At 37.0% G+C, this 25027-nt stretch overlaps 1 protein-coding gene across 1 annotated transcript in view; it reads right to left on the bottom strand.

Annotated features, from left to right (window-relative positions):
• Fto (FTO alpha-ketoglutarate dependent dioxygenase) overlaps positions 1 to 25027 on the bottom strand; it is a 391986-nt gene that overhangs the window by 304326 nt on the left and 62633 nt on the right. The window contains exon 2 of the mRNA XM_010629684.3: positions 8991 to 9047. Coding sequence (XP_010627986.1) covers positions 8991 to 9047 — 57 coding nt within the window. The remainder of the gene's footprint in view (positions 1 to 8990; positions 9048 to 25027) is intronic.

The raw sequence follows: 25027 nt of genomic DNA on the forward strand, positions 1-25027 counted from the left end.
AGGGAGGGGAGGGGGAGGAATAAAGAGGGAGGGAGAGAGAGGGAGAGAGAGAGAGAGAGAGAGGAGGGAGTAGCATTTTGGTTTGGAGTGGCTCTTCCTCTCCATTTGTGACTGCTGCCTATTAAAAGTTCATAGTAACAGAGACTATCCAAATAGATCATTGAATTCACAGCAGTCAAAAGGAATCTCAAATAATTCAGACATTCTAGATACATAACTGGTGTTTGTGTTTATAAGAATGCATATTACCTCATAAACTAGATTTGAGATAATCTCTACTGAATCCTACTTCATTCAAAAGTCAGAATTGAATTTTCTGATTTTACTTTCATTACGCTCTGATCTGCCAAAAGATACACAGACCATTGTGCCTTGAATGTACATTGTCAAAAGTGCCAGGAACCAAAGAACCATAACAGCCTGCCACCTTGAGCAGCACACAGAGTTTGCTTTCTCCACTCCTGCTATTTATTCTCTGTAGTTCAAAAAGAGCAGTTTTTCTTCTTATAGCCAATAATTTCATAACTAATAAATACTTTTTAAAGGCTTATCATAAAAAAGAAAGTGCATGCACATTCAGATGTATGTCAACTTTCTTATGCATACCCTCTGAGACCATCAAACAATTTTCTCTATTCCAAAATACATTCAAATCCATCCACTCCTCCTCACCCCCACTGCTATCCTCCTGGGGCATGACACCATCACCTGTCCCCTACAAAACTCCAGTAGTTTCCTCCTAGTATCTCTCTTTCCCCCTGCCACGGTCTGTTATCCATAAAACTCAGAACAATTTCTTTTTAAAATGTAGATCAACAGCTGGAAGTGTAGATGAGTGGCAGAGTGCTTATCTAGCATGCACAGGGTCCTACGTTCCATCCCTGGTGCCAAACACACACACACACACACACACACACACACACACACACACACAAATAATAATTAATTAATTTAAAAATATACCAAACCACACTATTGTTTTGCTTAAAACCTTTCACTTTTTAAAGGAATTCCCACTGCAAACAGAATAACATCCACACTGTGTATCACGACTGTCTTTCCTAAATATAGCAAGTTTTCTTCTCATTCACCAATTTCTAGTCACACAGGCCTTCCTTCTGTTCCTAAGATCTTTCTCCCCAACTCTGCACAACTCTTTTTTTCTTATCTATTCATTTACAAACTGGCCTAATCCCAGTCATCCTATCAAAAATATAGTAGAACCTTCATCATGGACTATCATACTTGTGCTTTGTACTTAACATTCATCTATTTCTCCCACTAGAATCTAAGTTCCACAAAAGCAGAGACTTAGTACATATTTCATTCTTCTTTCATTCAATAATTATTTTTCATCTACTTTGTGCAAGGCATCATCCTTTAGTTACTAGGGTTCAATAGTAAAAAAGGGAGCAGAAATCCCTCCCAGACAGCAATATGATCTTTAGGTTTGACTGTGCTTCAGTGCGACTTTTGAAAATAATTAAACCCTTCAAGTCACAAATGAATGAAATCTACCAAAAGCTTATGTCTAACACAGTAGTTTAGAGGCTACTTAATATCACTTGGATAAGAAAAAAGTTTTGCTTCCAAATCAAACTCTTTCCTACTTTCTCATCCATCACAACACCCGTTTCAGTGCGACTTTTGAAAATAATTAAACCCTTCAAGTCACAAATGAATGAAATCTACCAAAAGTTTATGTCTAACACAGTAGTTTAGAGGCTACTTAATATCACTTGGATAAGAAAAAAAGTTTTGCTTCCAAATCAAACTCTTTCCTACTTTCTCATCCATCACAACACCCCCATACATCTACCCTGTCTGAATCCCCCATATACCACCTTGACAGAGGCAAAAGAACTGAGTTAACAGATCTATTAAAATAGTGTGGATATATTGTGAGCATATCTTGTAAATGTGAATTCTAACTCCAAATACTGCAAAGTCTAATTTTTTTCTTTAGTTTTAGTACAAGGAACCTCATTATCTATTCAATGACTGGTAATAAAACCTATCTGCAATTACCTGTTAGATTTTTCACACCTAATGGAGCACTTCAGCAATTATAATAAGCCAAAATATTAGATCACTTAAGTGTAGACTCCTTTTGCTGGTAGGATGCCCGGAGTTCCACCCAGAGGAGCCGATCACTGCCAACACCTTGACAGCTCACCTATTTGCAAGTCTGAGGATAGGTACCTGGTTATCTTTTTTCCAATCTAAAGAAGAGAAATACCAGAAAAGCACAAATCATCTCTTTTGTTCCACAAAAAGTATTCACACTTGAAAGTCCCCATGTAACCCCTCCATATTCAATTTATACAGTAAATCTAGTTAAAGAACTAACCCACACATGTGAAAAGACACAAGGAGAGCCAAACAGGTATATTACCAATTCAAGTATTATTAGTTTGTTGTTTAGATTCATTTATCTATTTATTTCAGGGAGTTTTTGGAGTATGAATACACAGATGTCAAGTATGCTGTTTGGCTTTGCAGAACCATATATTTAAAAATACATAAATATTTAAGGAAGACAAAGATGCTATTAAAATAGATTATTAGCCTCAAGTTCTAAGATCAAATACTCATGATTGGTACTTGCCTATAGGGCAGTGATATCTGGGAAGATTTGGTTGCTCTCTATAACTGCCTACTGAGTTATCATTTTTCAGTACAGCTGCCAAGGCTATCCCAGACCAACTGATGGAGAATGTCAAAGAGTAAGGTCTGGATGCCTTGTGTGCGTGTGTTCTTCTAAAGCCCCAAGGGGGCTTTAGATCACTACTTCTAGTGATCTTCATGTCTAGGAAACCACTGATGCCTAATGCCATCAGGGGTCAGTTAAATGAGTGAAGGTGGTGGGCAAAAGCCTTATGAGGTAATAAAGCACACACTCACTCAAATTAAAGTTTTAAAAGTACTATGGTCTCAATTTCCTCTGTTCTTCTTGACTTTGTTTTGGTTTTTTTGTTTTGTTTTGTTTTGTTTTGTTTCTATTTAGACTTTGTATTTAGCTGGACATCATATCTCATTCATTTCTGTGCCTATAGTAGCTGAGGCACAATTGGTTCCATTGATGTTAAATTACTGATAAGGATACAGTGAACTCCCAACTCTCTGACACTCCTCATTCATTCATTCATTCAATTAATCAAAATTTATTACACACCTACTCTATTCAGAGCTCTAAAGGCTGAGCTGAATAAGACAAACAAGATTCCTGTCCTGTGAGATTTACATTTTTTAAGGATAGAGGCAGACAGAAATAAATATTCATAAATAAATGAGTCATTATAAATGGTAATGGGTGTCATTCAGCATGAAAATAGCTATAATTTATCTCAAAGGTGTTTAAGCCACACTAACGTTAGTGAAAGGTATTGGTTTAAAAGGAACTGAATAACTGACAGTATGAAATAGGAAGAAAAGGGCTAAAGGTGTAGGGGAAGTGGGAAGGGTAGAGGAAAGGAAATAAGAAGAAAAAATATGAGAGAAATGGAAACAAAGTCTTTGTCAATAGGGGAGGGTGCAGGGGGTGAAGGGAGGGCTGGCGTATGGGGAAAAAATGAGAACCAAGATCTATCATGTAAAGGTACAGGATCCCAATGATGAATGTAACTATACTATATACTTAAAAAGTACCAATAAACTTGATGAAATAAATAAAGTAAAAAATAAAAGGAACTGAAAACCCTACTCACTGCGGGATGGAGAAGATGAGTGGTCAAGAGTTAAATATCCTGAGCTCTTCCACTATACCAATTAAGAGACCTTGAATAAATCACTAAATCAATCTAGAGGAGTGTGATTAAACGATCTCTAAGAGTCTCTAGCTTTAAGGTCTGATATAGTCTAAGAAAGACACATTAGCAAAGTTGCATACAGTATGATGATCATGCCCAATCCACAGTGACCAAGTACTTTGAGATGCAATTCCTCTCAAATTAGCTCTTGACATCTATACATTATTATAAATTGAAAACATTTTCCAACATTTCATGAGTCTCTGTTTACCTAAGGCCAAACCACAGGTTCAGATATTTGTTGCCACAGAGCAATGGCTACCGGCACACCTAGACTGGGTTGGAAAGCTGGCACTGCCACAGGTCCTAGGGCAAGGACACCAAATGTTGAGTTCAAAGTGATAAAAGAATCCATTAGTCAACTTCCTTCCCTCATTCAATAAACATTATTAAGAAACTGTAATAACCCAGACATTAGTGGGGAGAGTAATAAAAAAAAAAATACAGACCTTGGTGTGATGCATGCAGTCATTAAACTGGCAGCTTCATGAAAGTAAATGCAAAGCTTGGCATATACGTAGGGACAGAATCCACAGTTTTCATCAGATTCTCCAAAGGGTCAATCCAGGGACACTACACAGCATACTTTAGACAAGCTCTTTCTCATATGAATCCCCCTTACATAAACAAGGTGACTGAGGTTTGGAGAAGTCATGCAGCATGCCAAGACATAACCAAAAAATGACACAGCAATGGGCTAAGGGGTAGCTCATGGTAGAGCTCTTGACTAACATACATAAGGCCCTTTGTTCCATCCCAGTATTGCAAAACACAAAATGGCACTGGCAGAAATTTAAACTTTGATCTGCTGGTCTCCAAAGCCTTGTTTTCCCCCTCCATGCTATGATCAAAAAGCAAAAAAAAAAAAAAAAATTTAAAGAATCAGTAAGAGAAGCCACCATGGACAAAGAGCCATAATCATGTGCTGTTGGTGACAAGGCAAATCCAAGCCTACTATTTTCTAGAGGCTGCAGGAACCAACATCTATTTTTTAGCTTCTGCCTCTGTTCACTAGAATAACAAGAAATATGAGGGTCCAAACTAAGATATGACTTTAGGGGTCTTTCCCTTCTCAAGTTAAAGCACAGGCATCTGCTCAGCCAGCCCAAACCCAAGTACTCTATCCTGCAAATCCACAAGGCAAGAGGAAGGGTAACTTTTATATGCACCCCTTGAATTTGGTGAATATGACTAGATCTCACGCTCTTAACTTGCCTCTGGGCCTAACTCCTGACCTTGTCCTCTCATAATCACACAAGTGACTTCTTTTTCTTTTTCTTTTTCTTTTTTTTTTTTTTTTTTTTTTTTTTTTTTGTTTTTTTTTTTGAGGCAGGATCTCCCTTGGTAGTTCAGGCTGGCCCTGAACTCACTATATAGCCCAGGCTAGCCTCAAACTCACAGTGATCCTCCTGCCTCAGCCTCCAGAGTGCTGGGATTAAAAACATGTGCGACCACACCTGGCTTTCAAGTGACTATTTCTATTTCATGAGTCAATTACATAAAAAGGCAATATGAAAATTATGTTTGAAACATGATAGAAACTGAAATAAAGAAACTTCCACTTATATACTGTGGCATAATGGAAAGGACATGTCATCTGGAATCAGAAACTAGTCTAAATATCTGGACTACTACCATTTAGTAGCTGTGTAACTTTCGGAAGATTTTTACCTTTCTGAGTCCTAGCTGCTCATTTGTAAAAGAGATAATGATATTTCATATCTTAAAAATCAACAAATATTTAAGAATACCTAACTATCAAGGGCTAGGGGTACAAACGTGAATCAGATAGATAAGGTTCCTTCCTTTATAAGCTTATGTTCTATGCAGAAAAAAAGTAGTCAGATACTGTAAATAACCAGTAAAATACAAAATGGATTTTAATTACACTGATTCCATTAAAATAATAATGGCTAACATTTCTTGGTCATGTATAATATGTCAGATGCTATTGTAAGAAACTCTAAGTATTTAATTTTCACAATGGGCAGACATTTTATTTCTATTTTAAACATGAGAAAACTAAAGCCCTGAAAGGTCAGATAACTCATGCAAAATCACACAGCCAGTAAGTGGCAGGCCATTGTGGGAGCCCAGATAATCTAACAGCAAACCCTCACTTTATATTACCTCCAGTGATTTAATGAAAGTAGAATCTAGTGATTCCATGAACAGAAGCTGCAGATCCTTGGCTGTTCAATGAAGCAAATGGAGCAGATGCCCCTTTGGATAAGACAAATCACAAGCAGCCAAGCCTAGGGTAAAGAACTGGAAGGAGCATTCCACACAAGAAGAATAGCCAGTACAAAGGCCAGCTTCCTCAGGGGCAGAAAGAAGGCCAGTGAGGGCTAGCAGGGGGGTTCTCAAAGATACAAAGCCAGACCATGTAGAACTTGTCAGCTAGATCAGGAGAAAGACCTCATACCTCATTCTGTGTGCAATACCAAGTCACTGAAGGGCCTTAAGCAGGCAAAAGACATAATTTGAATTGCATTTTGAAAAAATGAATCCAGCTGAATGTATTATGAGTGAGAAGAGGTTTGAAAAGTTGAGGCAGGCAAACCTGATCTCAGGCAAGAAATAAGGGTGATGTGGCCTGTAGTAGTAGTAATAGAAGTGAGGAAAGGTACCCTCTATCAGAAAGTCACCATAAGGATAGAAGAGAGTGTATAGTGTACCTAATATCACATCCACTACATAGCAGGCATTTACACATATGAGTTTCCTTCCCTGGCAAAGATTAATGAATAAGAGTTTTGAGATACAGCTATAAATCATATCCAAATGATTGAACCTCTTTGAAGCCCGAGCCGTAACTTCTGCAAAGAAGCCCATCATTTAGAGAGTAAACTGTAGTGCACCAAATTCAAAACACAATAAAGAATTGATCTATTAAAGGAGCTGGACTGTTAAATTAAAACCGATCCTGTGTGCCAAGCTGAAACACAAAGGATCAGTCTTCTTGAACAATAAAGACCAGTTAAGAGGAGACTCCAGTTACACAATCCCCTCCTCTTCACCGTAAGTCACTTGGCTGGAATTTTTTTTTTTAATACAAAAGACTAACTCTTGAGTAAATGTAATAATTGTTTTAATGATGTTGCCCCAACCACCCAAGAAGTTAAAAAAAGAAACTGGAAAATTGGGATTCTTCTATTACATGATTAGTTAATTGTTGCCTCAAGTCGGGGCTCTATTTGCAGCATGGAAGAGATGCAGCTATTTGGAGATCTAACAGCAATTGGAGAAGCAGAAAGACTGCCAAATATAAATAAAATAAGCAAGCAAATTAAAAAAAAAAAAAAAACAAAGGCTTGTCAATGAGGCCAAGTGACCGAAAGAATGTGACCCGAAATAGGTCCTTTTTTAGAGAAGGCTTTCCTTACAGATGTATGGCAAGGTCAGTCATCACATCAATAACTGATCTAGGCAGCACTTGTCCCTCATTATTTTGCTAACATGAACAAGGAAAACAGTGACAAAAACATAACCATATTGATTTAAGGCAAACATTAATTATCACCAAAGGCAAGTGTAAAAAGAAAAGCCTACCTGTGTTTCTTAAACTCAAAAATCAAGCCCCAAGAATTCAGACATTTGGCTAGGAGCAATCCTAGAATAGGAGAGAAATTTTCTCCCTGAGATTGCCTAAAATCTAGAGCAAAGAAGGAATTAGCCTTCAAGAAATACCTACTGAAACTCTTACTCTACTCTGAAATTTTAACTATGTAAATTTTCCTAATTAGTCTAGTGCAGTGGTTTGGCAAAGGATCCAGATGATCGATACTATTTTCATAATAATACCATTATTATTCCTTTTTTTTTTACAAGGTTAACATTTCTATTGAAATTTTTAAAAGAAAATAATAAAACTGCAGGAGCCTTGGCACAAATCAAGGCACAGACATCAAATTACACTAATAATATTCTTTTTAATTTTTAACTGACAAATAACTACATATACATTTATACGGTACAATGTGATATATGTATATATTGTAGAATAATTAAGACAGGCTACTTAACCTTTTTTAACCTTCTTTTAGTAGTTTTCATGTACATATATATTTTTCATTTTGTTTTGTTTGTTTTGGTTTTGGTGTTAGGGAATGACCACTACACTACTGAGCTACACCCCTGGGACCCTGAAATACACATTAACAACAGTTACCATGCTGAGCAAAAACTCGCAGAAACACAGCAGTTCCTGTATTCTTTCCCACACATTCAAGTAAAACGAGAGAAAAGAAAATGAAAGTTTGACTTTCATTGTGAAGTGTTAAGAAATATGAATCTTTTAAACATTTAACTTTATTTTTTATTAGGCTATGTGACAAAACAGGAAATACACATAAGCAATTCTAATAAATATGATAATAAAATGTTGTCATCTCAAAGCAAAGAATATTTATTATTTTAGCTGTGGCCAGTAAGCCCCTTAGAGCACCACTTTTACTTGGAAACATGTCTGGGTGATATTTTCTAATTAATCAGACTTCAATATTCAGTACATATTTTCTCAAAATTAACAAAGTGAAACTTTTATTTTGAGTGAAAAAAGACCATATTTATTTATTGCCAATGATACAATTTAAGTTTTCAAGCAAAGATCAGAAATTTGGAAAATTTGTATTTGCTACCTTGAACTTGGCAGCTCTACAGTTAAGACTTCTCTGGGAGATGCGTGGTGATATTAATGAGTGTGACTCGTGCTTTACACTGTATAACAGGGTACATCAACATTTGGAAGATTTGCATAACTCAATGATCCAATAATTTTCCAAATGACCAAAAACACGATTTTATGAACTCATGCATGGGTAGGAGATCCACTCATCATGAAAAATAAATCAGATTTTAGGGCCGGGGATTTAGCTTAGTGGCACTGTGCCTGCCTTACAAGCACAAGGTCAAAGTTAGATTCCTGCTACCAAAATAAAAAAAAGTATAAATACTAGAAAAGTAAATCAGGTTTTAATACACCACAGTCCACCTTGCAACTAACCCTTAAGAAATTCTCACTGGTCTAAAAATACTGTAGCAAGAATATAGAACTTAATACTATTCAGCCTATAAAAAGAAGAAAGTAGTATCATATTTAACAATATGGATGAATCTAGGCGATACAATGGTAAGTAAAATAAGTCAAGCACAGAACTGAGATCGCATGATCTCACTTACATGTGGAGTGCAGGGGTTAAACTCACAAAAGTACTCCAGAAGATCAGTTATCAGAAGCTAGGGGTGAGGAGGAAGGACAAAGAAAGAGAAAATGTTAGCTAAAGGGTACTAAAGATGAGTTAGGAGGAATAAGCTCTGGTGATCTATTGCACAGAATGTTGACTCTAGTTAATGTATATTTCAAAACTGTTGAAAGCATAGATTTCAAACCACAAAAAATTATTAGTATGCGAGTTACTGATATGCTAATTAGTCTCTTTAATCACCCCACAATGTATACATGTACCAAACATCACACTGTACCCCATAAGTATATAAAGTATTTGTCAATGTAAAATAATGTTTAAAACAAACTTGCCAAGTTTTAATATAGTATCAAAAAAGAATATTCACATTTAATTGTTGCAGAATCAACTAAAATATTCTTTTTCAATTAGTGTCTATGTAAGGCTTGATTTTGCTCATATACTTCAACTAAAACAATGTATTACAATGCCTGAATGCAAAAGTAGGCATGAGAATCAGCTTCTATTAAGGTAAGGAATTTTAAAAATTTGGCAAAGGAAAAACAGTGCTAATTTTTTGGTATTGGAAAACATTTCTCACAAAATAAGTTAACACAATGGATTTTTTTGCTATTCTCAACTAAACAGGTTTTTAATTCCTCTGTATAGGTTCCTAATGCACTAGTTATCAGTAGTCATAACCTCATAGAACTAAAAGGTCTTGAGGTCCTCAATGACTTTTAGGAGTATAAAATGGTCCTGAAACCAAAAAAATTGAGAACCTCTGGCCTAAAGCAAATACAGAATAGCTACCTTCTCACACAACTCCTGTAAAAACAAAAGCCAGAGAGAAGACAACTGAATTTCTATAGACTTTATTGTTTAATTTGCTTAAAGCCTATGGGCCTGCTAATTTGCATGTCTGATTTACTCACAATCCTTTCTTCCTCCTTCTCTCTGACAAGAAACCACAGACAAATTCCATGGCTATTTCACAACCCACACTTAAGCAAACTGCAATGCAGTGGTATAGACATGGAGCTCATCCAGCCTAGCAAACAGGGATAAGGAGCTCAACTCCAGGGTTTTCCTCCCTGGGTCCTTTTCAAATACTAAATCCACAAAACACAGCATTAGTTTGCTCAAAGCAAATAGTTAATTTGTCCTTTCACTAGAAATCAAAAGGACAAAATCACACAGCTAGAGTATTGCTTCAGCCCCAACACTGACCCTCCACTATCCCCTTTTTCCCTAGCAAGTGGATGTCTAAACCATGAAGAATCAACAAATCAATCAATTCATAACAAATATTTATACTGCCTATAGGAAAAAAGAAGATATATAGTCATAAAAAGAAAACTAACAATCCAGGTAATAAAATAAAATGCCTTGGCAAATAGTGCAATAAAAAGTATGGACAAAGGAGAAAAGAACTATGTGCCAAAGTGATCAAGGGTATAAATAAACAGGCAGAAGAAAGAGGAAAAAATAAAAGCAAGTAATAAGGGTTACAAAGGTAAAAAGTTAGTAATCAAAGTTAGTGATCAAACATCAGTGATTATACCTTTTGTCTAAAATTCAGTTCCAGCAAGGGGAAAATAGAAGCTAAGGATAGAATGATAGATTGTACTGTGATTATAGAAGGTACTGAAAGTTGAACTAAGTGGTCTGGATTGTATCCTGAATGTAATGAGGAGCTATAAAAGGCTTCTGAGGATGGCAGAACACAATGAGAGCATGTTTTTAAATCTGTGGTCCTGTTTTTTAAATACCAACCTATTTATAATATGATTGAGTTAAAAGAAATCAAGAGTGGCGGGTCAGAGCACCAGATAAGAAAACTACTGAAAACACCTAAGCAAGCATGAGCTAGACCCGAACAAGGAGATGGCAATGGATATGAAATAGAATCAAAAGTTACAAGGTAGTAAACAGATCTGAAATTTAACATGGTGCCAAGTCAAGGAGTAGAAGAAGTGAGGCCATACACAAAAATAAAGAAATCAATATTATTAACAGATCTACTGAAAGCCTACTCAGCTAATAACTACAGGACAGTAAATAAAAATACATGACATACTGATTTTGGAGGCAAAGATATGGGTTGTTTTTGTTGTTGTTTTGTTTTTCAATACTGTAGAATAAACCCAGGATCTTCATACTGAGATACATTCCTAGTCTTTTAATTTAAGATAGTGACTTAGTGACTGAGTCACTAAGTGGCCAAGGGCTGGACTTAACTTTGCAATCTTATTGCCTCAGCCACCCAACATGCTGGGATTATAGACCTGTACCCTCCCCCAAAAGATGTGATTTTAAACATGATGAAGGAGAAAGGTAGATGAGATGGATTAGCACTCAGTACTGTTAAAATTTCCTATTACTGCACATTCCTATACTGCATAGAATAGAAAGACAAGAGGTTCATTTCCCAGACTCTTCTGCAGCAAGGGTTTTGGATAAGGATTAGGCTCCACTGATTAAAGTACCCTGTGTGAGATTTAGAAGGCAAGAAATCATATGAAGGCCATCATCCTGGTGTTTTGACTTTTTTCTGCAGACAACACAGTCATGGGAAACACTGGGTTTTCACAACATTCCAGGATCTGGCCATTAACTTTGTAGTTATCAAATACCAGCTGTCATGGTGGTACTGTCCTGATGCCCAGTTACAGTTACAGTTGTATGTTCTTATAAATCAACAGTTCTAACAATGGCTTCCTGATTCCTATCCTGTCTTTCTGTGACAGATTTGCAGCTCACCTAGCAAGCAGATCTGTAATGTTGTTTTAGAAGCCCACCAGTAGTGGCTCAGCCTCTGGTCACCCTGCAGACTTTACAGAAATTTATTTCTCTAGCTTACATAGCTCTGTTTCCTGTAGCTAAATTGAGACATACATAACTGGGTTTAAGTAGAGACAGAACTTGCTAAGTAAAAACATTTGATACATATTTAAAAGAAAGGAACTACAACTTGGAAACAAAGACAGGCCACAACAAATAGGTACTACCTGCACACATACAGCAGTCTGAGATCCCAGACTGTATTAATCCATTCTCTAAAATCTCTACAATTCCTCTTGGAACAGAAAAAACATCCTCTTATTTATCTTAAGTGATTATGGCAATATCTTACATCTATCTAGAACTGTGAATATAAACATAAGCAAAGGTATTTTAAGGAGATCTCATTTCATTTTTACCAGACACAGGAGACCAAAAGGGTAATTATTTATAATCTGCTTTAAGATATGAGAGAATCATAGCTTCAGAGAAGGTCAACAGTTCGCTCAAGCTCGCAGAGGATAAGTGAGTGGTCCAACTAAAGCAATTCCTGCTTTAAACTTATTTTTTCCTATTTGGTCTTTTGTCAATTAATTCTGACAATGTTTGAAAGCAAACGTTAAAACTGTTGATGTAGAAATATTAGGAGCCTAAGAAGGCTTGTAAAACCACAAAGAATTAAATGGGGCCTAACTTACTACCATGGAAAAAAATTAAAATTTTCTGGGCAATTTTCTTCTCCAGTTTTACCTAAAATGTGGTGCTTGTAGCAGGCCCAATGTTCCTATCACGTACTTCCAAGCACACAATTCTGAGTAGCAAATGTCATTTAGTTATTCAGACAGCTATTCCTTTATTTTTCTATCATTCTATGAGTTGGAAAATTAATAGTGTTATATTTGCATACCTTCACTAGGCCCTTACATAAAAGCTCAAAAATGTTTATATTACATACAACTCTGGTTTGAAGACACTCAGAAGCAAGTTAATATAAACCTACTTTGAACAAATATTCAGAAAGTAACTCTGTTAGACAGAGGTTAAGCTGCGACCTTCCCAATTTTTTCCATAGAATGTACAATCCATCACGTACAAAAACACAGCAAAGATGTGAGGTGTTGGTAAGTACCCCTGTTAGAGAGAAATTCTGCTAATTATTACACCAAATAAGCATAGTTAACAGGCCATGGCCACAAGAGGGGCATGTTTCAGGACATTAAATAGCTGCATAGAGGAGAGAGGAATATATTACACTATGCCCTTTACCAATAAAACAATTTCACTGACACCTAGAAATCCAGTCAGCTGGAGCAAGATGAAAGTGTGCTGCGGTTGGCTGTGCGAAGAACAATACTTCAGTGCCACCTAGTGACGTGCATGTTTTAAAGTGCGGCACTTGGGGTGACTGTGAGGCTCTTCAACCTAAGCTTGGAAACAGGAAAAGGAAATGGGGATAGAAGAAATCACAATCTCAGGGGCTGAGGATGTACCTTGCTGGTACAGTGCATGCTTAGCATGCATAAGGCACTGGGTTCGGTCCTTAGCACCAATGAAATAAGAAATCACGTTTTGAGAGCTCTTTAAATACTTGCTTTTCAAAGCATACATACATAACATATTTTCTTTTCTTTTTCCCCATCTCAGACTTTACTATGTAAGTATATCCCAACACAAACTCCAAAATCAAATCAAAAGCCCAAAGTAAATCAGCCATTTTCCAGTAATATATTTTATTTTTTCAAGTCTTCTTACTCTTCAAACTTAAGGAGAAAGGGGCAGCACAGGGATAAGACTGAACAGAACCAAAGTTTTGTTTTGTTGTTTTGTTTTGGTTTTTTGGTACCAGGGATTGAACTCGGGTCCATGCGCTTGTGAGGCAGGCCATCAAACCACTCAGCTAAATCCCTGGCCTGGAACCAAAGTTTTTGAAGCTACAAGCCAAACATGAAAAGAAGCAAACTTTACATAAGTGCAAATCATTTAAAAAGTAGGAAAATTACCCCATCTATACAGCAAAAGATATCTGACAATGAAGAATTAAGTAACCTCAGAGGATTACTTTTCCCACAGAGAGTGTTCCCAAGTTACTGGCTTCTAAGATAGCATTGGACAGATACATTGAACACTCTGTGAAAATACAGTATATCTTCAAAATGGCATCCACACCAGGAAAATCATGTCTTCTTGTGCTAATGAACTGATGAAAAGAGATCTGGTCTACATTACTAGTAATAAACAAAGCAAAGTCATTGCCTTGTGCAACTTACACTTTATAGGAGGAAGACAAGTAAAAAGAAAAATAATATAAGAAAACAGGTAGCGTATCAGATGATGACAAGTGATATAGAGAAAAATTAACCAGGGAAATGGGGACAGTTAATGAGATGGGAGGTGCTATTTTAGGGGTACTCAGAGAAAGTCCTCTGAGAATACAATTTTTAAACAGAGATCAAAGGAGTCTAGAGAATCAGCCATGCAGCTATATCAGGGAAGAAAGTTCAAACAGGAGAGAGCAGCAAGTAAAAAGGAAGTGAGGCAGGAAGTAAATGCTCTGTTTGAGAAACAGAATGGAAGCCAGTCTGGCTGAATTAGGAAGAAGAATAGAATGGGAGAACAGGTCAGAGATGATGTGAAGAATAGATCAGAGGAAAAAGTCAGGGTTTTATAGCATTTTAAAAATTCACATGCCAAACAATTTACCTTTCTTAACTGTACAAATCAGAAAATATATTCACAGAATCACTGAATCTTCACCATTACTTAATTTCCAAACATGTTCATTACTCCAAAAAGAAACTCTGCACCTATTACAGTCCCTTACAGTCTTCTCTCCCCAGCTCCTGGTAACTACTGTTCTATTTCCTGTCTCTATGGGTTTGCCTAGTCTGCATATAGAATCACATAATATATGGTTTTTTGTCATTGGCTTCACTTACTTACCATATGGTTGCAATATTATTGCTAAATGATACTCCATTGTATGGATATACCACATTTTTATTATCTGGTCATCACTTAATGAACACTAGCTTTTCCCCATTTTTTGGCCATTATGAATTAGGATGTTGTGTATAGTAGTAGGCATGTTTTATATGAACTTATGTTTTAATTTCTTCTGGGTAACTGGATCTGCTGGATTGTGTGGTAACTCTAACATTTGGAAGAAACATTTGCAACAGAGGAGAGACGTGATCAGATTTGGTTTTTCAAGATTTATTTAGGTTGTTTTGTAGAGAACGGCAAGAGTAAAAGCAGGGAACCTAGTTATAAAGAAATTACAATGACCCAAGAGAAAAAAACGAGTAGCCTAGAGAAGGATGCCAGAATATATTTTGAAAACAGAGGCAACAGAATTTGCTGACCCATGAGATATGGAATAGGAAAGAGCCAAGAATGTCTCTACATTTTTGGCCTGAACAGAGATGAAGCTACTGTATCCTGAGGCAAAGATGACAAAGGAAGGAACAATCGATATTCATTTCTTCCCCACTCATTTCCATCTCTTGAGGTTCCCCACACTACATTTTGAGAGATCTCTGCAATGCTGATCATTATAAGCAACTGCCATATCTCTTATTGGCCAAATTCTTTCAAAAAAAAGTCTCTCAGTTGGGCTTGCAATCCCACCTGTAATCCCAGCACTTTGGGAAACTGAGGCAGGAGGATCACAAGTCCAAATCCAGTCTGGCAACTCAGCAAAGCTCTGTCTCAAAAAAATAAAAAACCTTTTCAAGTCTGGGGATGTAGCTCAGTGTGAAGGCCCTAGGTTCAATCTTCACAGGAAAAAAAAATTTCCTCATAGCTCAAACTTGCATCAAAGTCCCTTTGGAGCCATCAAGGACAGTTTACTTTTGTAATCAACCATCTAGGCACCAATGAGCAGGACTTTTGCTAAAACTACAAAAGCACAAAAAATAAAAGAATGAGAAGCTACTGTAACTTTGTAACCCTTCACAAGATCCATCATAAAAAGTGGTTTTATCTCCCAAATATTGACTAAGTAGTACTTCATTTTTGAAGAACAGAAGAATTTAGGAAAACTAAACCAAGGTCCAGGAAGCCAGGAATGACTCAGAAGGAATACGAAAGCCAAGCCCTGAAATGCAATAATTGAAAAGACATTTCGACTCTGGCACTGGCACCTACGAGACCAAGCACCTGTGTTATTAAATGCAATATAACTCATGTTCTTGGATTTCATAACAACAAATATTTTATTAGTAACTTAAAAAGAAAAAGAGGAGACTACGTGAGGAAATACCTGAGCTTAAAGAACAAAAAGTGTTTAGTTACCTTTTTTGGCCATTATGAATTAGGATGTTGTGTATAGTAGTAGGCATGTTTTATATGAACTTATGTTTTAATTTCTTCTGGGTAACTGGATCTGCTGGATTGTGTGGTAACTCTAACATTTGGAAGAAACATTTGCAACAGAGGAGAGACGTGATCAGATTTGGTTTTTCAAGATTTATTTAGGTTGTTTTGTAGAGAACGGCAAGAGCAAAAGCAGGGAACCTAGTTATAAAGAAATTACAATGACCCAAGAGAAAAAAACGAGTAGCCTAGAGAAGGATGCCAGAATATATTTTGAAAACAGAGGCAACAGAATTTGCTGACCCATGAGATATGGAATAGGAAAGAGCCAAGAATGTCTCTACATTTTTGGCCTGAACAGAGATGAAGCTACTGTATCCTGAGGCAAAGATGACAAAGGAAGGAACAATCGATATTCATTTCTTCCCCACTCATTTCCATCTCTTGAGGTTCCCCACACTACATTTTGAGAGATCTCTGCAATGCTGATCATTATAAGCAACTGCCATATCTCTTATTGGCCAAATTCTTTCAAAAAAAAGTCTCTCAGTTGGGCTTGCAATCCCACCTGTAATCCCAGCACTTTGGGAAACTGAGGCAGGAGGATCACAAGTCCAAATCCAGTCTGGCAACTCAGCAAAGCTCTGTCTCAAAAAAATAAAAAACCTTTTCAAGTCTGGGGATGTAGCTCAGTGTGAAGGCCCTAGGTTCAATCTTCACAGGAAAAAAAAATTTCCTCATAGCTCAAACTTGCATCAAAGTCCCTTTGGAGCCATCAAGGACAGTTTACTTTTGTAATCAACCATCTAGGCACCAATGAGCAGGACTTTTGCTAAAACTACAAAAGCACAAAAAATAAAAGAATGAGAAGCTACTGTAACTTTGTAACCCTTCACAAGATCCATCATAAAAAGTGGTTTTATCTCCCAAATATTGACTAAGTAGTACTTCATTTTTGAAGAACAGAAGAATTTAGGAAAACTAAACCAAGGTCCAGGAAGCCAGGAATGACTCAGAAGGAATACGAAAGCCAAGCCCTGAAATGCAATAATTGAAAAGACATTTCGACTCTGGCACTGGCACCTACGAGACCAAGCACCTGTGTTATTAAATGCAATATAACTCATGTTCTTGGATTTCATAACAACAAATATTTTATTAGTAACTTAAAAAGAAAAAGAGGAGACTACGTGAGGAAATACCTGAGCTTAAAGAACAAAAAGTGTTTAGTTACCTTTATCACACATCTTTTAAAAGCAATCAAAATATGTATGCATACACCAAGAATTAACAGGACTGTTTTAAGACCTCTGTAGGTAAGCCATGATCCTACTATTCTGAAAGTCCCACTCACCATCAAAATAAACATATATACCCACATTTCACATTAAAGTTTCTCTACAATTTAAATGAAACTTCTATAATTTTACTTTAGACTGTATTTGGCCTTTTATTTATGATTGACTATTACTTCTCAGCAACTACTGGGAAAACATGATAATTCTTGGAAAGTAGAATATCCAATTTACAAATTATTTCCAAATGACTAGATGTGGCTATAATCCCAGCACTCAGGAAGTTGAGGCAGGAGGATTGCTGGGAGGTGGCCCAGTCTGGGCTACACAGTAAATTCAAGGTTGGCCTGAACTACATACAGAGATCCTGTCTCAAAGATGGAAAGAAGGAAGGGGGGAGGGAGGGGGGGAGGGAAGAGAGGGAGGAAAGGAAGGAAGGAAGGAAGGAAAACCCACACAAATTATTTTCACATGAGAAAGCATTTTTTTAGTTTAGTGCCACCTCCCCGTGTCTCCCTATGTAGTCCAGGCTGACCTTGAACTTACTATGTAGGTCAGCCAGGCCTTGAATGCATGTGATCCTCCTTACCTCAACCTCTCTGAGTGCTACGATTACAGGCACCACCACACCCAGAATAATGTAAAAGTATTTTTGGTTTACAAAATATGACACCTTACAAAGCTTTTATATAAGACTTCATTTTATAAACATTTAATAAAACAATTATTCATTTCAATTCTGTAATTTTATATTTGGAGTTAATACATTTTTTTCTGGTCTCACACAATCTTACAGATCCCTGAAACACCTCGGAAAGACCAATAGCTGCTGTTTTCCTCCTCTTCCTGTAGAGGTTTAGCCAATGAAAAGTGAACTAAAGTGATGAGTACCACTTCCAGGTCTGGTCCATTAAAAGCTCTTAAACACATCTCTGCATGCTCCTTTTCCTTCTTACTGGCTAGAATACAGATAACCCAAGGTGACCTTTGAAGCCATGCACTAAAGATGGTATAGCCTCCTTAACTTATATCCCTAAATGAATGCATGCTGGAAAATGTCCCACCACCATAATTATTCTTGTTACACAGCAAGAAATAATTTTATTATATTCAAGCCATTATAGTATAATATTTTAATATGATTTTTGTGACATCAAGGAGCTTCCCCACCTAATATAAATCCACAGAGCTAGACCCAGTGCCCTTAGTGACTCACAGTTGTTATGTAGGATAATAATTCACACCTTCATCTTTATTTGTACAATTACTAACTACTAATAAAAATAACAGCTAACACTTGTATAGCAGTTACTATGTACGTTTTCCATAAATTAACTCATTTGATCTTCAAAACAACCCTCAGTGGTAGTTACTATAATTATCCCCATTTGACAGATAATGAAACTGAGATACAGAGAAATTACATGACCTGTCCAAGGTTACACAAGTAGTTAAGTGGCAGAACCAGTATTCAAGCCCAAGTCCTATTCCTCTGGAATCCATGCATTTAATTAGTACACTATAATTGTGAAGAAACAAGTGAAAACTGCTACTCAAAACTGACTTTATTTTCTTCTCTCTCATCCATTAAAAAAGCAATATAAATAGGCATAAAAAATATGCAATACACCTCCACATGTTTATCACATACATGTTTATTATCAACCTAAAAGAGAACTTCAGATAACTCAGGAAGGTTTTGATTTGCTCTGAATAATGACTTCAAAAAGCCATCCACAGCATTTTTGGGAAGATGGGCCGCTCAGTTTCTTGAAAATACAAATGTCTCTGTAAGCAGCTAATAAGTAAATCTGTACTTTTCCAAAGAAGCAAGGATTAACTTCATTGTGGGTTAAATTAGCTGAACATCAAAAAAGGACATCCAAAATAAACAGTCATGTACTGGTGGTAGCCAGGGGTGATGCGACCAAATACACACTTGAGAAGGAATTCCAAGTGTGGTTGTGAACATTTCCCTGATTCAAAGTAAACAAAGAAACAAGGCAAGTTTTGACATGGACAAGACATTTGAGATCATATAAAAGCAGCAGCCTCACCAGCAGGCCACAAGTCTAGATTAAATGCATATTTCAGATGACTCATAAACCCTCAAAATGACTCCGTGCTATGAGCCAGAGGCCATTTCTCCACTTACACACAGCTGCCTATCGTTTCCACCAAGTCTTGCTACACACACAGAATTACCCTTTCGTGCATCAACGGGAAAACTGAAAAGCAGCACTGGATCCCCTTCACATCATCTTTTACCAAGAAAAGAACTGCTTCACCTACTTCTTAAAAAGGACCACAAGCTCAGACCCCAGCATTGTCTCCCTAAAGACAGGACTGACCAGCAGCCTTGACACTGAGTCAAATACATTTAGCTATTTTGCGCCGGGCACTGTACTCAGAATGTTAACATGTGCTAGGAATGTCTGCTTTAATTGCAAAAGATTTAAAACTTGATCTCTCTTTGGCAGCTACCAGACAAGCAGACATGGCTCCTTTTGAGAGTGACCATCTGAAGAATTAAAAGATGTCATCAGGTACCTAGACGATTTTAGAGAAGATATGAAATAAGCTATGGTACTGTAAAGACAGAAGGAAATCCTAATGTTGGAGACGTCAGCAAGTCACTGTCTAAATATACTGTGTCCAGGCCTGGCCTAGGTATAGTGGATGACATAAAAGGAGGCTGCAGTAATCCTTGTGTTGGAGACGTCAGCAAGTCACTATCTAAATATACTGTGTCCAGGCCTGGCCTAGGTATAGTGGATGACATAAAAGGAGGCTGCAGCTAACATCACATTATGGCAATTAATAAGAGCTAATATCATTTTTTTTTTTTTTTTTGTACCAGGGATAGAACTCAAGCCCTTGCTCTTGCGAAGCAGGCAGTGGAACCACTGAGCCAAATCCCTGGCCCAGAGCTAATATCAATTAAGCATTTATTGCCTGTCAAGCACAATACTAAGTGCTTTAGCCTATACTAGTAGCTCACTTAATTATCACGTTAACCCTGTGAACAATTCAGTCAGAATTATCAGACATGGGAGAAAAACATACAAATTTATTAAGAGTAGAAAGTCAAAACTTTTTTATATGAAACTGCTACTTTTAGATGATTTCTGGAAACTTTTTAGAGTTAGAATAGTGAACAATTTACCCCTTATTATAAAATTGTCCAAGATATCCAAAGCACATGATATGTAAATGTCATAAAGCCTGACTGATAATGTTGAGTGCATTACATCACAATAACCAAAAGGAAATTGCTGTCCTCAATGTAACATTAAAATTGAGGAGTCTCGTGGGCTTAATAATGAAATCTTTAAATATCTTCCCCTGTTTAAAAACAATCCATAAAGTAAGTCTTACTCCAAAGTGGCATTAGGGAGGGAGAGACAAAAGGACAGACAGAGGGAAGGGCGGGGGGGTCACATTACAGTATTTTGAGAGGAATTTTCACAGCAGACTATTCACTATGAAATCTACTGCTACTGATAAGAAAATAATTTTAAACAGTGTCAAAATTAGTATTTACATTTACTAAAAACCAAAGAGTTAGGCTCCCATCTTTAAGGTCAGATTAAGGTAAAAGGCTAGATTGAGCCATCCATCAGCTAAAATAAATGCTCTGGACAGTGCCCAGACTAAACAGGGCCAAGAATTCCTAAGAAAAATACCACTTCTAACAGTGGAGGTCAGCACAGAGGCCTGGCCCAGTGGGGGGATGCCCTGTAGCTGCAGGTCTAGAAGGCTACCCTGCAAATTCTCATCAGACGCTTAATCAATATCATGCCTTAGGACCTAAACTGCTACTATAAAATCAATATTACCTTTATTTTAAGTAGCAGGAGGAACAATGAGATTATCTTGTTCCTTACAAGTCTGTCATGGAAAATCTGGCTCATGGTGTATGTCATCTTTTGCTTTTGCCTGGAAGGAACAGGCTTGTTAAGCTTGGAGACAGGGTGGCAATGCAGCCCAAAGAAGGAGAAAGGTAAAGGAATACAAGTCAGCTCGGGAAAGCTGAGGCCTAGAAGTTCAGTACAAGCTGAAGAACAATGATTCATGAAAAGAGGGCTTCTGAGGCTTTTCTCTATTGGCTATATGCTGAACCTCCAACACTGACCTTCAGATTCTTCCTTTCCAATAGCTTCTTTGACAGCCCTTTTTGCCTGATAAAGAGCTACAGGATAGGTGACTGCCCAAGGAGAGCACCTCATTGCACCCCAGACATGCTCCTCCCTCAGGCTTCCAATCTCAGTAAATGGCCACAATCCAATTGTTTAAACTAAAAACCTGACATTCTTTATTCTTCTTTTCTTTCAAACTTCCTCATCCAGTCTCAGAGTAAACCCTAGCAACCGCCTGCAAAGCATACTTGAATCCTACCCTTCTAGTCCACCTCCATGACCATCGCCCGGGGCCAAGCCATCAGCACACCTCTCTCCTGATGTGTCTCCCTAATCCTATTCTGGCTTTCCCATATTCCACACACAACAGCTATAGAAAACTACAAAATGCAAATCAGAACACCCCACATGCACACTTCCTACCTTAAAGTCCTCCAATGGTTTCCCAGTGGAGGTAGAATAAAACCTAAATCTCTAGCCCTGCCTAAGGGCCCTACTGTGACTTAGCCTCATTGCTTTTTGTCTCTTTCTTGTTATTCTGGCCACTGACTACTTCTTTCCTTCCTATATGCAAAGATTATCAGCACCTTGGAGCTGTCCGTGTATTGTCCCTGTGTCTGGAATGAAAGTCCTTGTTATCCTTTGAATTTCTCATCAAAGATCACTTAAGACCAATCTAAAGTAATCCTGTCTCTTCAGTCATGAACATACCATATGTTCACCACTATGACACATGGTCTTATTTATTGCCTTTATATAGTTTACTACTGAATAGCCTTGCTTCCCCTAATAAAATGTTAACCTCCTTGAGAAGAAGGGCTTTTTTGGTCTGTCTGTCTATCACCACAAAAGCCCCAGAGGACAATATAGCACTCAGAATATATAAGCCTCAGTTAAAATCTGCAAAACAAATACATGAGAAATGCCTGGAAATCTGGTATTGCTAGCAGTACTGTTAAAAGTATTAGCAAAGTATTAGAACCAGAGATAGAATTTGGAAACAGATAAACCTTTGATTTGCCCTGGATCAGATTAAACTTCTCTAACATTTTACGCTTAAAAAAGAATAAGATGTTTAACATAGGAACAAAAAGAGATAGATGTTCAACCTTTCAGATGCTCTTAACTTTTAACTCTGAAAAGCAAATCGTAACTGAAAGTTCAGATAATATCTAAAACCATCAATACTGCATCTACCTAGAGTCAGTGAATTCAGTCCATCCTTTCTCATCTGTCTATTCACACCCTCCTATCCTCCAACACAACACCCCACTTCTCACCTTCTCACATGATTGTCCACAGGCTTCGAGTGTCCGTCTTCCAGTTCACTGACTTAGTCCCTCCATCAACCAAGAGTGTCTAAAAATCTCACCTTCTAGACAAAGCCTTTTTGGCTTAAAGGAAAAGAAGAAAAGAACTGATATTTACTGAGTGCCTCCCACATTCAGGGGACTGTGCTGTATGCTTAGAAACTTTAGTAAATCTGAGAAAAAAATAATTAGCCCTATTTTTAGATAAGAAAACTGAGTACTGGGTCTATGACTTGTCAACTAAAAGGCACAGATGGAATTGAAATTCACATCATTCATACTCCAAAAGCCCAATTCTTTCTGGGGTATCATTTTAGCAACAAAAATAATAAAATATACAAATAAATCTTGCTTTTATAGCTGGCATGGTGGCATACATCTATAATGCCAGCACTCCAGAGGCTAAGGCAGATCACCACAAGTTCAAGGACAGCTTGAGCTACATGGTGAGTTCAAACCAGCCTGAGCTACATAGGGAAACACTATCTAAAAAAATAAAACATCTTGCTTTTGTTGTTTCAGTTTGATATATCCTTTCACAAATAGATCTACATCATATGTCACTGCTAGTGGGGTTCTTAAACTACTGAGTTCCTGTATTACAAATAGCAAAGTCCTTTAGAAGTTCCCTTACTTTTACAATTGACTGGCAAAATATTATAGTTACAAAGGCCAATCTTACTAAAGTTTCCCTTCCAACATTATTGCCTTGAAAAGTGACAGACGCTTGCCAACTCAAGTCGGCATGATCATAGGGACAAGTGATCTAGTCTAGCATAATTTATATCAATCTTCCAGGATGCTCATGACTGAAACAAAAACTCGCAGAGCCAGACAATCCCACTGAAAGGCCTATGGTCAATCTCAATTTTCTTATCAATACAAGATTCAGTTTTTCTTCCACAACTAAAAAGCAAAAAATTTAAAATACCTCCCAAGCACATTTATGGTTTGTTTGTTTTTTTTAGTTAAATCATGAATTAAACTTAATAAAGGAAGTGCAGCATCATGAAATCATAAAAGGTTCATCACTACAGAAAAATAACATACAGTACTGGGCAGAGGGGCAAAATGAATTGGTCTGGCCTGCTTATTTTAGCTTAGAAGATATTAGGAATTATCTAAATCTATTATCTTGTATAAATATCTTCCAAACCGTTCTTCCAGACATCATTTCTGTTATGTTAATTTTCTCTGGGGATCATTGTTAAAGAAATACATCATAAGCCAATTTAAAATAGCATTACATGAGAAAACAAATAAATTATATATTCTATTTGAAAGTGTGGTCAGATTACACAATTTCTTTGCTTTTCAATTTTGTTTTTACAGATAATAAAATGATGGCTTTTAAATCATGAGATATTGATTAAATTAAAACTTTAAACTTGTATTGGCAAGAAACCATTTCTAATACTTTTGGTCTCTTTGTAAGGACTGATTTAAACATGACCCTGGGTAAGGTTACTATGTACAAAAGGAGCCTTGCTTTCATGATAAGATACCACAAACAATAAAATATCACCAAATCAATATTTTTCATTCCCTTCTTTATTTTCCTATTCCTTTCTTCTTTTCATTCTCTCTTTTTTTTTTTCTTTCTGTTTTGCTTTTAAGATCATAGAGTGGTGAGTTGTATGGTGTCAGGTTCAACCCAAAACGATAAAAACCCACACACTCTTCTCCCCACCCTAGCACACTCTAGGGGTGTAAATATTTCATGGTATTACCATCATTCACTCGGTGCTTATATTGTCTGATCAAGCCTCTATTTCTGTCTGTTAGATACTCTGGAGGATAACGTTTTTTCATGTCTGCTGCTCAGTCACATAAAGCCCTTGCTTCTCAAAGGTTCTTCAAAGTTCAATAATTTATTAAACACTGTGCTGGAGTCAGTAAGCACTCACAGAAATGCATAACTACAGAATATGTGAAACTATTAAAGAGTTTAATAAAAAGGGTGTCTTTTGAAAAAATGATAGCATTATTACTTACAAAAAGAGGCATACTCTGAACAATTGAAGCTATGCCGCGCTAAAAGGCAAGAGCTAAAATAAACAGGAGTGCCTGTTTACAGGTATGTCATTAAGCAAACCCACTGTGAAATAATAGGCCATTGAAAGAAGTCTAACATCGTAACTCAAATCTCAGATTTCCCCTCTCAGGACAATGATTATTCAGGTCTCCCTT

The sequence above is a fragment of the Fukomys damarensis genome, unplaced genomic scaffold (assembly GCF_012274545.1).
Source record: "Fukomys damarensis isolate Sample0158 unplaced genomic scaffold, DMR_v1.0_HiC HiC_scaffold_32, whole genome shotgun sequence".
NCBI lineage: Eukaryota > Metazoa > Chordata > Mammalia > Rodentia > Bathyergidae > Fukomys > Fukomys damarensis.